Below are 18,506 nucleotides of genomic sequence, written 5' to 3' on the forward strand. Positions count from 1 at the left end.
TTGCAGAAAGGGGTCCATAATATTTATATGGTTATTAAAGCTTCTCATTAAGGGCAGAATTGAAAGTTTAAGCTAAATTGTTTTCAAATTTAGAAGGGAGTCATTCTTTTTTAAACGAACGAAAAATGAAATAAGTTCACCAAAATTGGAAACGATGACGGGTGCGGGAAATTGTTACCCTATGACCACATCATCGCTGGAATCACATTGTTTTTTCTTAAAATAGAAAACCTAGGGCGTCATTCTACACGCCATCAACATCTTCTTCTAAGCTGTATTAGCTATTTTGTCAACAAACGTTTTCTTATAAAAAGAAAATTCCTTGCTCTGAACAATAGTTAATATCTATTTCATCGTGCCGACTTCTAGGCCATTCTCACCTTAAATATATAAACCATCTCCTGAAAACCTTCCCTCTTTGTGAAAAAAGCCATGGAAGAGAAATTAGAACAAGTCTCTCTAACTTCATTATTCCAAGAGGACGAAACTGCTCATCTCCTTCAGTCATGGGAGAGATATGTGGAAGAAGTAGAAGAGATCATAGGGTACAAATTCAAGAATTCTAATTTGCTATATCAAGCTTTTACGCATTCTTCTTTCCAACAAAACTGCTGTGATTCATACGAAAGGCTTGAATACGTGGGCGACTCTGTGCTAAATCTGCTAATAGCAAAAGAGCATTACTTTCTTCACCCTGATCTGCCTCCGGGAAAGTTGACACGGCTGCGAGCCGCCAACGTTGATACAGAAAAACTCGCTAGGGTAGCCGTCAAATACGACTTTCATAAATATTTACGCCACAAGAAACCTCTACTTAAGGGACAAGTAAGTGCTGTTATTTTGTTTTATGTCCGTGAGTCCATGCTTTATTCTTTTTATTTGTTGTTTCAAAATTTTGAAAAATAAGAAGAAGAAGAAAAAAGTATTTTGTGATACTTTTTGTTTTCCGAGATTTGAACTTCTTACTATTGATCATGTATTTAAACATAGGATGTTTAAGTTTTAAAAAATAAAATTTATATATTTAAAAATTAAATAATTGAATTATTTTGACTCTCAAAATCCTAACAGGTGCCATACAAATTGAGACGGAGAGAATAACATTTTCTATTCATCACACCCCACCCCATCATCTAGTGTTTCCACTTAACCTCCACCATGACTCGAAGTCTCAATCTATTACTTATTGAGACCTATTACTTAGTAATGAAAATCTTTGATCTGGTTTGGTCTTTTTATTTGTTGTTTCAAAATATTGAGTAAAAAAAGAGAAAAAAGTATGAATGAAAATTGAAAATTTTAGGTTGCGTCTACTAGTATTTGTTATATTAAAAAAATGTTTTGAATTGCATTTATTATTTGTAACTGATAAAAAGGTAATAACTCTTTTTTATGGTGGAGAGGAGAAGATTGGGTAAGGAAGTAAAGAGCAAAAAGAATATTATAGCTGTACATTGTTCAGTGACATTTTTCACTAATGAGTTACCTATTTAACGTGATATTTAGTGTTAATCTTATAAATTGATTTTGGGTTGATAAACTTCGCGATAGACATTTCGATTCCAAGGGTTTCTTTTTGGTATTAGTTTCCATGAAGTATTTAATACTAAATGCCATAAGTAACAAAAATCTTGGTTTTTTTGGTCCATAGGCCGAAAATGGTGGAAATCTTTTATATTCTACTTCTTGACGCGGTCTAAACTTTAATGTCGTTCTAGAGAAACCGGACAAGTCCATGAGGAAAATATGTATTATCTCAAAGTTTCAAGAATCATAAAGATAAAGTATTTGTCAGAACTGATAGAAAAAACTAGGTAGGCACGAATGAATTTAAAACTTGCCCAATGTTTCAGTATAGCTGGTTGGATTAAATTTTAATGACCTCAAACGTTTTTAATTCCAATAGCACATGCATTTTGTTTCCATCCATTTTCAATTTTTCAGTAAACTGAATACGTGCTTTATAATCTTGATCTGCTGTAGATGAAAAACTTTCTGGATGACTTTATGACTGGTGAAAAACATAATAACTGCCATCTGTAGTGTATCTTTATGCCTGAATTGTAAAAGTCCGTGTTCTTTGATATCATCCGCTACTCACTAAAATAATACTCCCTCCGTTTCAGTTTATGTGAACCATTTCCTTTTTAGTCCGTGCCAAAAAGAATGACCACTTTCCTTATTTGGAAACAATTTACCTTTATGCAATGATTTATAGTCACACAAAATATATTTGCCTCATTTTACACCACAAATTCAAAAGTTTTCTCTCTTTTCTTAAATTCCATGTCCAGTCAAATGGGTTCACATAAATTGAAACGGAGGGAGTAAGTACTATCACGACATATGTATGTCAGTCGGTCTAGAGTAGTGTCATCCGCAGGGGCGGAGCTAGAAATATTAGTTGTGGGTTAGAAATCCAGTAGTTTTTGCTTAAATCTTATATTTATATTAAAAACTTAATTAAATATGTATAAATATTTAATTACGAACTCATTAGATAAACTTAAAAAAAATTAGAATCTCATATATATATATATATATATATATATATATATATATATATATATATATATATATATATATATATATATATATATATATATATATATATATATATATATATATATATATATATATATATATATATATATATATATATATATATATATATATATATATATATATATATATATATATATATATATATATATATATACTGCTGAACCTGTACATCCACCACTGGTTGATATAAGTTTGCTTACAAGTTTACTATTTCTATAGGTGGAAGAATTCAGAGATGCAACTTTAGAGTATCCTTTGCATTCAACAGGCCTCATTGATCCCCCAAAGGTGCTGGCTGATATAGTTGAATCACTCATTGGTGCCATTTATATTGATTGCGATTTCTCCATGGATACAACTTGGCAGGTGCTTTGTTGCTTCACTTTGAATGTTTATATTTATTGAGCAAGTATCATTTATAGCCACTCGGGCCAAACCTATAACATCCAGTAGCCCAAAATTAAAATACACATTTTATAGCCCAAAAGTAATTCTAGTGGCTAGCCCAAAAGTACTGCTTTCTGCTCTTCCAATTGAAGCTCCAGCTCCCTTTCCAGTACTGCTCTCTCTTCCTCCTCCTCCGCCATTTCTCGGAATTAGAGCTACCTTCGCCAGGCGGTTCAATTATATAAATTTATCCAACAAAGAATGAATTAGACCTTCTTGTAATTTTCTACAACGAAATTAAATAAGATAATGTCTAAAACATCTTTGCTCAACTTTGTCTTAATGCTTCAAAGTCACGAAATTATTTTTCATGACAAAAATTTGTTTAGTTATTTTTTTATTGCAAAGAAATATTTAGTGCATTTCAATGTGATTCTTAGGTAAATTTATTACTTTTACATTATAAAAAATAATTTAATAATATATTTTAAAATTTTAATACGGTACTAAAATACTTATTTTTGGGGTAATTTGATTAAATGACCTTGCAAATTTACAAAGAAAGGATATGCCAACTGTAAATGGATGTTTAGGTGGCTGCATAAAAATGTATGTCTTAAGCTCACTTTTTTTTTTTGGTTAAAACTGTAAAGTATTATCATACACAACCAAATATTTACAGCTAAAGAGCACTGTAGAGAATTTAACCACCTTCTAAGAAGGGTGTTAACATCTCCAAAGCCTCAAACGGGAAGAAACACGTATTTTCAAGAATTCAAGGGCTGTTGAATTTGTTTTAAAAGTGGAAATGGAAAATCATTAGCTAAAGAGAGAGGGGCAACCACCATTTGAATAAAAAACCCAAGCTCTCTGTTATTGCCTAGTTTTTTTTTTTCTGGGCTAATTTTCTTTGCTAGGGAAATCCTTTGGTTTTCACCAAATAAATTTTCATTTCCACATGTATGTCATTAGTTGATTTGGATGGGAATCATAATTTCAGGCCCACCATTAGTATATATTTATATGGATATTTATGTATTTGTTTCGGTGAAAATAGATTTGAATATTGGTATATTATAAAATATACACAAAATAGACTATCACTATAAAAAAATTATACAAAATAGACTGTCACTATATAATTTATATACAATAGACTGTCACTATACAAAACATATACAAAAATAAACTGTCATTATACAAAAAAATATACTAAATAGAATATCACTATACAAAATTTATACAAAATAGACTGTCACTATACAAAATATATACTAAATAGACTGTTACTATACAAAATATATATAAAATAGACTGTCAATGTACAAAATATATACAAAACAGACTGTCACTATACAAAAAATATACAAAATAGATATTTTGGGCTATTAGATGCAATAAGTTTGGGCCGAGGGGCCATTTCATGTCAGTGGAAAAAACATGGGCTATTAAAATTTTGAGGGGCTATAGAGGGTAGTTTTCTCATATTTATTTGTGGATTAACAGTATAGCTAGGGGTGGTGTAGTATTATGAAAGCCGATGTACATGCATGTCCGTACTTACTCGACTTTATATTACTTGCATACATACATACTGTTATGCGGCGCTATCTAAGATGTCTGGGAAGAGCAACGTAAGGTAAAGCAATCAATTTTCGTGTGATTACTTTCCGCCAACCGAAGGCCCCCTCCGTGTGCTAGACTAAACTGTTAGTGCAGTGCGGAAAAGCCAATGCCAAGATCACAATTTGCAACTAGAATTGAAAAGAGAATTGAACGAAAGCTTGCTTACATTAACAGAGAACAACGATTACAAGAAAGCTAACGTGGTGCCCATGGGGAGGAAACACCAGTACATAGATTTGATTGCTTGTAGGGAAAAAAAAAGATCTTTTTTTTTTTTAGATTCGAAATTCTTCGTTTTTTTCTCCCAATTTCTAGAAAACTTCACCGACTATACATCCCTTATATATGTCTTAAAAATAAAAAACCTAATTTACATGAGAAGAAATAAATAAGCTAGAATATTATAATTAAAATACAAGAAGTAAAACTACTATACTTACATGAAAAAGGACCTAGACTTATACAAAGGGAAATCTGGTCCAGTGTGTGGCACTTATAGGGGCGACGTCCTTTTTAATAACATCAATCAGTATGTGCTGCATGAAGGGCATGGGCGCGCGGGCACTGGCTACGGGCAAACACTGAGGGCACTCTCTGCTGACGGGCACTTGTGGGCATTACCTACTGCTGGGCATGGGTGGGGGCTACTAGTCAAAAAATATAGGCACCGACGCACTTGTTGCTTGGTGCAGATAAGACCACAGGGTCATCCCTGACACTTGGTGCTGGGAGTCTTGACTGGGAGTCATGGGTCACAGTCAAGGGGTCATGGGGCAAGGCTGGAAAGCAGTCCATGACATTCTCCCCCACCTGATTTGGCGATGTCTTCGGCGCTTTCCTTGCAAGATAGTCATCGATCATGTCCTTGATTGCTGAGGTCTTTTAACCTCTCCCATGTGTTCTCCTCGGCATCACATCCTCTCTATTTCATCAGGAATTCCTGGTGATCTTTTTGCGAGGCATGAATCATCTGATCATCAAGTATAGCTTCGACAACTCTCTACTCGGCTGATTTGTTTTCTCGGATAGCAGGTATAGTGAACTGGCTCCTCGAGGAATCATCCTTGTCTTCCTGAAAGGTTTCAGTAAACTAATATGGAAAACAAGGTGGATCTTTCATCAAGATGGGATATCAATACAGTATGCTACCTTCTTAATGCGATTCGCAATGGACAAAAGTCCAACATATTTTTGCAATAGGCGAGGGTTGTTAGTCCCCACAAACAGGTATTGCTTTGGTATTTTCACCATCACTTTGTCCCCCAACTTGGATTTTTCATGAAGTGGCAATTCTGATTAGCATACTTCTTCTCCGCTTATGGGCTTTCTTAAGATAGCTCCCCTATATCTCCAGGTTTTGCTTCCATTCCTTCGAGAAGCTGGCAGCTCTAGGAGATTTTGATACATTTGGGGAATCTGCTATTAGAGGAGTGATTGATACCGGTAACAATTTTAAAAGTGTTATTGTTGGTACTCAAGCTATTTTGGGCATTGAAATACAATTGAGCAGCATCCAAGACCTTCACCCAATTTGTCGGCGAGCCAATAACAAAGTGTCGAAGGTACTCCTCCAACATGCCATTAAAATGTTCTGTCTGGTCGTTAGATTGGGGATGGAAACTCGAACTATGGCTCAACATGGAGCCGAGATATTTGAAGATCTTGGTCTAAAAGTTGCTAATAAAGCGAGAATCACGATCACTAATAATATCTCTAGGCATCCCCCAATATTTCACAATATGAGTAAAGAAGAATCGAGCCATCTCTTCAGAAGATACATACTTTGGGGCCACAATAAAAGTATCATATTTAGAAAATCGATCCACCACGACAAGAATAGTAGTGAGATCTCTCATCTTGGCAAGTCGGTATTGAAATCTAATGAGACACTTTCCCAAAGGCCTCTTTGGGACAGGCAAGGGCTCCAAAAGGCTCGCTTGGTCAAGTGATTGGACTTGTCTTTCTAACACACCAATCAAGTCCTCATATATTGAGCAACATCATCTTCCATCCAATAATAAGCACGACGCAGCATCGTCATAGTCAGTTCCTCTCTAGGGTGGCCCGCCAAAAAGTATCGTGACACTTCTTCAGAATGATTCTCCATAGATCACCTCTCTAAGAACATAGAGGCGGTTCCCTTTTGCTCTAAGAAACTCATCATCCATGTAGAACTGTCGAGTCTTGCCATGATCCGCAAGGCTGATCAAATACTAGGCAGTAGGGTCTTTGCTAAGTAGCTCGCATATCTGATCCTTTATAATAGTGGCCACTTCGCTTCCTTGAGGGTGATGAGTAGGCACACCGATGCTAAGTCTACTCTCCCACTTAATACATCAGCAACTTGGTTGGTTTTTTCACTTTTGTACTCCAAATTAAATTTATAATCGGTGAGACGTTCCTGCCATCTAGCCTGTCGACCGTTAAACTTTGGTTGGGTCATAAACTGACTGATAGTTGTGTTGTCCTTCTTCACAATGAATGGGGTACCCAACAAGTAGTGCCTCTAAATGCATAGATAATGGATGACAGCCAGCAACACTTTCTCGTTTGTGACATAGCACCGCTCAACATCCTTCAGCTTTTGACTTTCGTAAGCAACGGGATGGCCATTGTGCAGCAAAACTCCGCTTAAAGGACTGGTTAAATTAGGAAGGGTCAGTACCTGACTGCTAAACGTAGCCATTTTCAAAGCATCAAAGGCCTATTGCCGCTTGGGATACCAATCCCAAGATGTGGCCTTCTTTAAGAACTTTTTCAGCAGCGCAACAATGAGGGAGTAGTTCCTCACGAACCGGTGATAGAAGTTGCATAGGCCAAGGAACACCCTCAGGGCATGGATATCCTTAGATAACGGCTAGTCCATGATAGCCTGGACCTTCTACTGGTCCATCTTGATCTGCCCCTTCTTAATGACATGACTAAGAAAATTAATCTAGTTTTGCGTTTTAGGCAAATGAGTAGTTAAAAAGCTTCAAATACAATTCATGCTCCGTTAGTTGAGCTAGGACCATCCGCAAATAATCAAGGTGCTCCGGCAATGTCCTTCTATGTACTATAATAGCATTCAGGTAGACCACCACAAACTCGTCTATATATTCCCGAAAGACTTGATTCATTATGGTGCAAAATATAGGGGAGCACTCATCAAGCCAAATGGCATGACCAAGAAGTCAAACGACCCATACCGTGTCACGCATGTCATTTTATGTTCATCACCCTCAACAATCCTCACTTGCCAATGTTCTATCTTCAGATCAATCTTGGTAAACACAATTGCACTCCCCAGTCTATCGAACAGGTCTTCCATCAGTAGGATATGGTACTTATTCTTCATCGTAATCTTATTCAGGACCCGACAATCAACACAGAGCCTTAGGGTACCATCATGTTTCTTACGGAACAAAATTGGCGAATCATATGGAGAATTTGATGGCACAATAATTTCTGAATCAAGCATTTCCGTCAACTGTCTCTAAAGCTCCGTGAGCTGGGGATGTGACATTCTATATGGCACACGGCAGGTGGCTTCGCACCCGACACCCATTCAATCTCGTGATCTACAGTCCTTCTCGGCGACTAGCGCTTTGGAAGTTCCTGCGGCATCACATCTTCATATTCCACAAGAGCTTCTTCACGGTCATACGGATAGGACTAGAAGACTTCTCGATATCCTAAACACAAAGGGAATCTGTGGACCCATAAATGAAATAAAGAAAACGATGGAAAAAGTGGCAGAAAGCAGGTGGGCAGCTGAAGCCAAGTTGGGCGGCTGAACAATTTGCATAAGCCAATATGATTGGTTGGTTTGTTGGCAAATTTGCCTATAAATAGAGAGGCTTCCCTCTATGTTTAATACACCAAAAACAAAGAAAAGCTAAGCAAAAAGCAAAGCAGTGAAAGTAATCCACAGATTGTTGTTTGTAAGATAAATAGTGAGTGATAAAATTATTGAAGTGGGGTATTTTAAAATAAAGAGTGTTATTTCCTTCGAAGTTGTAGTAGTCTCTTGACACTACTAAGTTGTAATATTATAGTGGTAATATTACTCCGCTCGGGTATTATATTTTATCCCGTTAAAAGATTTGGTATTATTATTACTCTCTTGTGTTATTATTATTTATCGTGGATATTATTCTTGGGCGGGATATATTTATTTTCCCAACCACATGGTATCATAGCCATGAAAAATAATGGTATGCTGTCTTTTCAGTACCCCCGTCTCACAAAAGATAATTATGAGAAATGGTGTCTACGTATGAAAGCCATTCTTGGCTCTCAAGATGTATGGGAAATCATAGACAAGGAAACTCTGTCTTAAAATGAAAAAGAGGTCTTGCTAAAGACGAGGAAGAAGGATCAACAAGCCCTCACGCTCATCCACCAATGTTTGGATGATGCCATGTTTGAAAAGGTGGCAGATAATACTACCTCAAAGAAAGCTTGGGGGATTTTACAAAATTCTCTTCAAGGAGTTGACAAGGTGAGGAAGGTAAAACTTCAAACTCTAAGGGCTGATTATTATTCAAAAGTGAAGGCTGTTGTAAATCAACTAAGAAGATACGGGAAGGACATAGAAGATGTCCGTATTGTAGAAAAGATCCTTCGCACTTTAACACCTAAATTTGATTTTGTGGTGTGTGCTATTAAGGAGTCTAAAGATTTATACTCTATGATGGTAGAGTAATTGGAGGGTTCTTTACAGGCCCACGAAGAAAAGATCAAAAGTAGACAAGAAGTGCCATTGGAGCAACTTCTTAAAACTCAGGCATCCTTCAAGGATTATGGAGGTGAAAAGAGTTATCGAGTGAATGGACGAGGACGAGGCCGTGGCAGTCATGGAAGAGGAAGAAGTAACGGTAACAACTTCAACAATGAAGTTAAAATCCACCAGATATTCAGAGGTCGTAATCATGGACATAAAGGAGGAAGATGACGTGGCTACTACCTAGAAAATAATGGACAAAGGTATGACAAATCAAAAATTGAGTGTTATAATTGTCATAATTTTGGCCATTACTCTTGGGAATGTCGTAGCAATGTTGAAGAAAAAGTTAACCTTGTTGACGACAAGAAAGAAGAATACGAGTCAACGTTGTTGATGGCACTCAAAGAAGAAGACAAGGATGATTGCAGCTCGTGGTATTTGAACAATGGAGCAAGCAATCATACGTGTAGATGCAAAGAAAAATTTGTGGAGATAAATAACACGGTGAGCGGTGATGTGTCCTTTGGAGATGCCTCAAAGATTCAAATCGAAGGGATATGTACGATTATGATCTCCTGTAAAGATGGTAGTTACAAGCTAATTCAAGATGTTTATTATGTGCCAAAATTAAAAAGTAATATTTTTAGTTTGGGCCAACTTCTTGAAAAGAAATATGACATCCACATGAAAAATATACATCTTTGGCTTAGAGATTCAGGTAGAATTCTAATTGCTAAAGTGCATATGGCAAAGAATAGATTATTTTCTCTGAATCTTAAAATAATTGATGCAAAGTGTTTGAAGTCCAATGTGCAAGATGAATCATGGTGTTGGCACATGCGATTTGGGCACTTGAATTTTGAAGCGCTCAAATCAATGGGAGAAAAGAATATGCATGGGACACTATCAATCAACCATCCCAATCAATTGTGTGAAGCTTGTCTTCTTGGAAAATATGCAAGGAGGAGTTTTCCAAAGGAGTCCATGTCAAGATCAACCAAACCGCTCTAGCTTGTTCATACTGATGTGTGTGGGCCAATCAATTCACCTTCCTTTAGTAAAAGTAAATACTTTCTACTCTTCATTAATGACTTTAGTAGAAAGACTTGGGTTTATTTCTTGAACCAAAAATCTGAAGCTTTTGCTGCTTTTAAAAATTTTAAAGTACTTGTAGAAAAAGAAAATGGCTATGAAATAAAAGCTTTAAGGTACGATAGAGGCGGCGAATTCACTTCAAAAGAATTTAATGAGTTTTGTTAGTCTCACGGAATTCATCGCCCTCTAACGGTACCTTATTCACCCCAACAAAATGGAGTTGCAGAGAGAAAGAATCTAACGATTCTTAATATGGCTAGACGTATGTTAAAAGCTAAAAGTATGCCCAAGAAATTTTGGGCAGAAACTGTATCTTGTGCAGTTTATTTGAACAACAGGTCTCCAACAAGGAATGTTAGAGATCAAACCCCTCAAGAAGCATGGAGTGGAAGAAAGCCAAGTGTCAAACACTTGAGAATCTTTGGGAGCATAACATATGCTCATGTGTCACATCAAGGGAGAGTGAAGCTTGACAATCGAAGTGTCAAGCATGTGTTTGTTGGCTATAATACGAGTTCAAAAGGCTATAAGTTATACAACCCAAGCAGTGGCAAGGTAGTGGTAAGTCGCGATGTTGAATTTGATGAAGATTGGCATGGAATTGGGAAGCTCAGGAAGAAACATCATATGATTTTCTTCCATACTTTGGCGACGAAGAAGAACCAGAAACCATTGAACTTGTGCAGGATACAACTCTGCCTCCTTCTCCAACCAATGTTGCATCTCCTTCTTCTCAACAAAATTCAAATGAGCAACCGCAAAGGACAATGAGCATTCAAGAGCTCTATGATGGCATGGAAGAAGTTACTAATTTTGATTTTTTATATTGTCACTTTACTGATAGTGAACCAATAAACTTTGATGAAGCTGTTACAGACAAAAGGTGGAGACAAGCCATGGAGGGGGAGATCGAGTCAATAGAGAAGAACAACATTTGGGAGTTAATAACTCTTCCCAAGGGATATCGCACAATTAGAGTAAAATAGGTATACAAGACAAAGAAGAATGCTGATGGAGATGTGGCTAAAGGCTACAAGCAAAGGCAAGGCATTGACTATGAAGAAGTCTATGCACCTGTTGCCAGCATGGAGATAATTTATTTGTTGATCTCTTTGTCAGCACAAATGAAATGGAAGATCCATCAACTTGACATCAAGTCAGCCTTCTTGAATGGCTATCTTGAAGAAGAAGTCTATGTTGAACAACTATTGGGCTTCGTGGACAAAAACCATAAAGATAAAGTGTTACGGTTGAAGAAAGCTTTATATGGATTGAAGCAAGCCCTACGAGCACGGAATAGTTGCATCGACAAGTATTTTCAAGACAATGCATTTACTCGTTGTCTCCATGAATATGCTTTTTACCTTAAAGTTCATACTAATGGAGATATCTTGTTTGTTTGTCTTTACGTTGATGATCTTATTTTCACAGGTAATAACCCAATTTTATTTGAATCTTTTAAGAAAGATATGTCCCGTGAGTTCGAGATGACAGACGTAGGGCTCGTGTTATACTACATGAGCCTAGAAGTGAAGTAGATGGAGGATGGAATTTTCATCTCTCAAGAAAGTTATACGAAGGAGATCTTGAAGAAGTTCAACATGCTCGATTGCAACCCCGTGAACACACCGATGGAGAGTGGGACAAAATTATCCAAGTTTGATGAAGGAAAAGATGTTAATCCCACATTTTTCAAAAGTCTTGTAGAAAGTTTGAGGTACTTGACTTGTACCAGACTAGATATACTCTTTGCAGTTGGAGTAGTAAGCCGCTTCACGGAAGCTCCTACCTCCACCCATTTAAAAGTCACTAGAAGAATTCTTCGTTACCTAAAAGGTACGATTGGCTTTGGGCTATTTTATTCTTCTTCAAGTGATTTCAACCTTATGGGATTTTGTGATAGTGATTATGCGGGAGATATTAATGATAGAAAAGGCACAACTGATTTTATATTTTTCTTGGGTGATTCTGTTATTTCTTGGATTTCAAAAAAATAATCCATTGTTACTCTCTCGATTTGTGAAGCTGAATATATAGTAGCAACATCTTGTACATGTCATGCTATTTGGCATTGAAGCTACAAAGATTTGTATTGACAACAAATCCGTAAGGCACTCGCGAAGAATCTGGTGTATCATGATCGAAGCAAGTATATAGACACAAGGTATCACTTCATTAGAGAATGCATTGCCAAGAAGGAATTCGAGCTCAAATATGTGAAGTCTCATGATCAAGTTGCGGATATCTTTACAAAGCCTCTCAAGTTCGAAGATTTTCAGAGGTTGAGATCAAGACTTGGAATGACCAAGAAAATTCAAAATTAAGGGGGAGATTTGTGGGACCCATAAATGAAATAAAGAAAACGATGGAAAAAGTGGTAGAAAGCAGGTGGGCGACTGAAGCCAAGTTGGTCGGCTTGCAAATTGTTGAATGAGCCAATATGATTGGTTGGTTTGATGGCAAATTTGCCTATAAATAGAGATGCTTCGCTCTATGTTTAATACACCAAAAACAAAGAAAAGCTAAGCAGGAAGTAAAGCAGTGAGAGTAATCCACAGATTGTTGTTTGTGAGATAAATAGTGAGTGACAATATTATTGTAGTGATGTATTTTAAAATAAAGAGTGTTATTTCTTTCGAAGTTGTAGTAGTCTCTTGACACTACTAAGTTGTAATATTACTCCGCTCGGGTATTGTATTTTACCCCGTTAAAAGATTTGGTATTATTGTTACTCTCTTGTGTTATTATTATTTATCGTGAATATTATTCCTGTGCGGGATATATTTATTTTCCCAACAGAATCCAAAAATGTGGGCTCCTGGCTCTTGACTCCTTTCTTCATCTGCAAGGCAGAAATATTCCCCTTGGGCATCTTTCACGATATTATTTGGATAATGCAAGGCTTGGCCCCATTTGCTCAAACACATGTACACACATATTCAGGTGTTATTAAAGTCATCGCTTAATGCTATAAAGTGATGTGAAGCAAGGGGTTACTGCTTATTGCCTAAAGTCATACACCATAAGGAAATCATACACTTTTTAATGAATTATGCGTTTCAAATAATGATGTGTGAAGTGATATGAACGAGAAACCATGTGTGAAGTGATATGAACGAGAAACCATCAATTCTTCGAATCTCAACTTTGAGGAGTCAACATTATTTTATATTAAGATACTTGAACTAGTTATCTTAATTGCTATTCAATTATTATAATACTGAATTCATATATGTTTGGTATTTTTGAATTTCTGGTAAATTGTCCATTCACTTCAAAGAAGCATGTTGCCCTTCACTTCTCACATTTGCCTTCAATCCACATGGATTTCGCCACTCGTTTACACTAACACTAGTACACTGTATATACGAAGTTCAAATCTACGGTCACAAAAATAGTAGTAGATGTTGTGACTACACTGTTTATTAACTTTAAATTTTAGATATGCCTATGTGTATAGAAGAAAGCCATATTAACAAGCTATAATTTGGACAGGTTGTAGAAGGTTTGTTGCAGCCTCTGATCACTCCAACAAATCTGGAAACTCATCCAGTTACAAAATTCTACGAGGTTTGTCAGAAAAATGGATGGAGAGTTGAACTTGTTGATAAATGGGAAGAAACAGGAGAAATTGAAGTTTTTGTTGATGGAAAATTTGTGGGAAAGGGAAAATTTAGTGGCAAAAAATTAATTGCTTTAAATAGGGCTGCACATAATGCATATTGCCAAATTGTCAAAAACTTGAGCGTGGAAGCTACTAGTGATAATAGTGGCTTGTAATGAAATACAAAAGCTACTTGTGATAATAGTGCTTGTAATGAAACACAAAACTGATGTATGCTAATTCGTATCGATCTCGTGTCATTAAGAAACTGTGCACTGTCACTATGTCATAAATCCATAATGCTTATTTATTTACTTATTATTTGTGTACTTAATTATTCTTTTCTCTATTACAACTAAAATTTAACTATCATCGCATACTAATAATTAAATTTCTCATGTTAAAATGACCCCCATAATGAAACTCTGGCAGATGTATTTTCTTTTGGGAAAGTTGTATAAATTTGAATATACAAATCTGAAGAGAAAATATTTGGTTTGGAGATTCTATGAAACTAATTAATGCCGATAGATACCGTGAGCTGGCTGGTATTTTTAGTCGCATATAGTTACACACTAATTTCAAATGAGATTAAAATTGCAGTACCTATTGCAATTTCATATATGATTGTTCAAGTTTACCAACGTTGCATCAATATATTATAAGTAATGATATAAATGATTCTGTATTCAATTTAATAACTAATGGGCCACTTTCTACGTGAAGTGAGGGCATAAAGGCTATAACATTGAGTTGGAGGCCTTATTTTCTGGGATATCAGGATCAATTAAACAACTTTACATATCAAATGAACTGCTATAGAAACAAACAACTTGATCGCGAACTGTAGTCTTTATTATGAGTTCGTTCGATGTGGACTAAATCACTGAGTGCTGATCAGACCTATGAGTTTCAGTTCGTCAGTTGACATTGTAAATTTTTTATTTGATTGTTGTCTTTGTCACTAAGTAAATAAATAAAAGATACCATGCACCAAAAAATAAAAAATAAGTTCCCCCTATTTCATTTTATGTGATTTGATTGAGCACGAGTTTAACAAAATAAAGAACTTTTGGGAAATATGATTTTAAACATGTCATATCATTTTTATGGCTATAAAATCATGTTGTGAAGGGTAAAATAAAAAGTTCAAAGTTAAATTATTTTTAAATATAGAAAGATATCTCTCTTTATATAACAAACTAAAAATTAGGGATAATTTCGGAGACATCCACTTATATTTCACTCCATCACATTGACTTCCCTGGGTTTACGATGTTACGTTTACCTCCCTTATTTTAATTTTTTCGTAATAATTCTTTTTAACTATTTTTTAATAATATAAATAAAATACAGTTTGATAAATTGGTCTTTTTCTAGTATTAAATTCTTTCAATTAATTATTTCTATCAAAATATCATATTTAATAGGGTGAGAATTATTTACACCCGTAACTTTGCTTTAAGAATCAAACTACCTCCAGACTCAGGCATCAGGCATCAGAGCGTAGGAGGAGAAATCAAATAGAGGCACTAAAAGATGAAGGTGGACATCGGATAACTCCGAAAGATGATATTCGTGCTTCGATTTTCAATTATTATTCTAATCTATTTGAGCCAAGCTCCAGGTTATGCGTCGGTGATTAGCAGAGTGAATAGAAGGGTTTAGGTGATGATAACAGTTGTTATTAGCACCATTTTCTAATGAGGAGCTTCGCAAAACTGTATTTCATATGCTTTCTGTGATATGGACTGGAATGATAGCATGTGATTGGTCTGTGCAGGTCGAGCTGTTATAGCACGTGAGTTGTCCCTGCAGTTTTTATGATTATAGCATGTGAGTTATCCGTGCGACGTCTATATAAGGATCCAGTCCCTAGGGTTGTCCTCTCATGTTTCTCTCTTGACGGCGTAAACGCTGATTATAAAAACTGATCAGTGTTTGATTTTTGCATATCTTCACTAATATGAAAACACGGCGGATGTATACAAGATTAGTGTATACTGTATTCTGCACTTAATCGTGTAGATCCAAGAGTCGGACCCAACTAAGTGTTGAGCGATGTTGTTGTTGCTGTTGAGACTCGATGTTGAGTTGCTTCATAATCGTAGTCCTTGGTGCATCTTTCTATCTTTCATTACTGTTATTAATTTAGGCAGTATATTGATTAGCAGACTTCTATTCTATATTATAGCTCATGACTCAATATTATTAGTTCCGGGGATTTGTTATATTATTTTGGTATTTATCTATGATTGATCAGACTTTCAGACACTTTTACTCTGTATTTATTATTATCCGAAATATTTTATGATTGACTTGCCTAGCAAGTGGGGTTAGGAGCCATCACAGCCTGTGGTGATTTTGGGTCGTGATAAAAAAAAAATATTTTATTATATAAAAAGGTATTACATAGACGGAGGATTGAAAATGTAAAGGGTAAATAGATATTGCATAGGATAAGAGGAGAAAAATGTCTATGGTTCAAAGCAGAGAGTTTGATTATTAAAAAAAAAGTTGGAGGGTGTAAATGATTTTCACCCTCCAACTTTATAAATAAAATTAGAAAGGCAATTCCTATAAAACCTTCATCTCCTACAAGTCTTCCCAAAATTCAGCTAACTTCCGTCCATAAGTTATATATCATCAAGAATTAGGGTTGTTCCCAAATTCTTATAATTGTAAGTTATATTTCATCAAGAAATAGGGTTGTTCCCAAATTCTTATATTGGGCAATCGTAAGTTATATTTCATCAAGAATTAGGGTTCCCAAATTCTTACATTGGGCATTCGCAATCGCAAGATGAAGGTGGTTGTTACAGTAGTGGCTTGCAAGCGTTAAGCAGATGAGTATCTATCAGAAATGGGGATTTGGGATATCTCCTAGCTCTTATTTAGATAACTGTCTTATTTATTTTTACTTTTAAAGAATTTTGTCAAATATGATATTTTAATAGAGATAATTAATTGAAGAATTTAATATTGGAAAGGACAGACATTTTATTTACATTAATGAAAAAATAGTTTAAAGAGAATTGTTATGAGAAAATAAAAAATAATGGAGTGAAGTGTAATATCGTAAACACGAGGGAGGTAAGTATGATAGAGTGAAACATAAGGGGAGGTGTTTGAAATTCTCCCTCTAAATTATTAAGTTTTTAAAGAATTAAGGAATCAAGGTCCAAATTATTACAAAAAGAAAAAAAAAATTGTCCTCACATTTCAAACCTTATCATTGGTCTCTACCTCCTCTACCCCAAAAAACAAAAAATTACATTAGGCCAACGTGTGTAAATATAACATAAAATATACTCTCTCTGTTTCAATTTAGATGAGGTAGTTTGACTTGGCACAGAGTTTAAGAAGAAAAAAAAAAGACTTTTAAAATTTGTGGTCTTAAAAGTTTAAGGGGTAAAAGCTTTGTGAGACCATGACATTTGTATGGTTATAAAAACTTCTCATTAAAGGTAAAATGAATAAAATAAAGAGTTTAAAGTTAAAATATTTTTAAATTTAAAAATATGAAAAGAAAAGTACCTATCTAAGAAACTAGGGAGCATATAACTAGAATAAATAAAGAACTCATTAAAGAAAAGAATTTTTGAGTGTACGAATTTATTCATCATTTTCCTAACATAAAGGTATGGAGCAACCATGACCATATATAAATCTACCAAGTGCAACCACCTTCTGCATTTTTACCACTTATAAACAACATTCAATAAATTCAAAAATTTCTTCAAACATGATGAATCTCTTGCATTTCTTCTTCTTCTTCTTCTTCTTCTTCTTCTTCTTCTTCTTCTTCTTCTTCTTCTTCTTGTTCCTCTTTACCTCTCCGGGAGTTCAGGCCATCCAGCAGCGACCACGATATTCTGGTCCATCGCCGAGAAAAGAGCAAGTTATCTTTCAACCTCTTCCAAGTTCTTGGGTTGGTCCAGATTTCAAATTCGAGAATAGGAGAGTTCCCACTGGATCTAATCCTCTGCATAACAAGAAGAGAAAAGCCTAGAATTATTGTTAAAACGTTTGCACTTAGCGTTTGTTATTTGGTAGGTAGTCAGCTCTGACTCTGAGTTAACTAAGTTTCATTCATGATCACTATTGGTGATTCAAAATTTATTTCAATTAACTAGAATAAATTTTCAATCACCATTAGGAACTTTGCAACAATACATACAAAGTTTATTAGTGCAATTGTGTTTTTATTATAGTATCTCTTTCGATTTGTAGTGTTATTGTGTTAATGTTCAGCTTTTTTTTGTAATATTTGCCTATGCTTAACTAGTTGGTTTGTAGACTTTGTTAGTTTGTTAGGGGTAGGAATCTGTGATGTTTTTCAGCAGTAGTTTGAAAAATAGTCTGAGTTCATGATAGTTTGACTTTTAAGTTATGACAGTGCTTTATTCGTTTGAATTTATGTGAACAAAAAATGAAGACTTTTGAAATTTAGGGTCCTAAACAAGTCAAAGAAGGGGTCTAGAGTATTTATATGGTTATAAAAGCTTCTCATTAAGGGTA

The 18,506-nt window shown here is 35.3% G+C and overlaps 1 protein-coding gene across 2 annotated transcripts; it reads left to right on the forward strand.

Moving 5' to 3' along the window:
• The first annotated feature begins 270 nt into the window (after nucleotides 1-270).
• LOC107771465 (ribonuclease 3-like protein 3) lies at nucleotides 271-14,182 on the forward strand. Of its 2 annotated transcripts, none has more exons than XM_075227921.1 (3): nucleotides 271-825; nucleotides 2,785-2,853; nucleotides 13,877-14,182. In XM_075227921.1, exons 1-3 carry the CDS (start codon nucleotides 433-435, stop codon nucleotides 14,159-14,161), a joined length of 747 nt encoding a protein of 248 aa, XP_075084022.1. In that variant the 5' UTR covers nucleotides 271-432; the 3' UTR covers nucleotides 14,162-14,182. The 2 variants fall into 2 exon arrangements, with proteins under 2 accessions (XP_075084022.1, XP_075084021.1); XM_075227920.1 differs by having other exon boundaries at nucleotides 279-825; nucleotides 2,785-2,931.
• The last annotated feature ends 4,324 nt before the right edge of the window (nucleotides 14,183-18,506 follow it).

The sequence above is a fragment of the Nicotiana tabacum genome, chromosome 13 (genome assembly GCF_000715075.1).
Source record: "Nicotiana tabacum cultivar K326 chromosome 13, ASM71507v2, whole genome shotgun sequence".
NCBI classification, from domain to species: Eukaryota; Viridiplantae; Streptophyta; class Magnoliopsida; order Solanales; family Solanaceae; genus Nicotiana; species Nicotiana tabacum.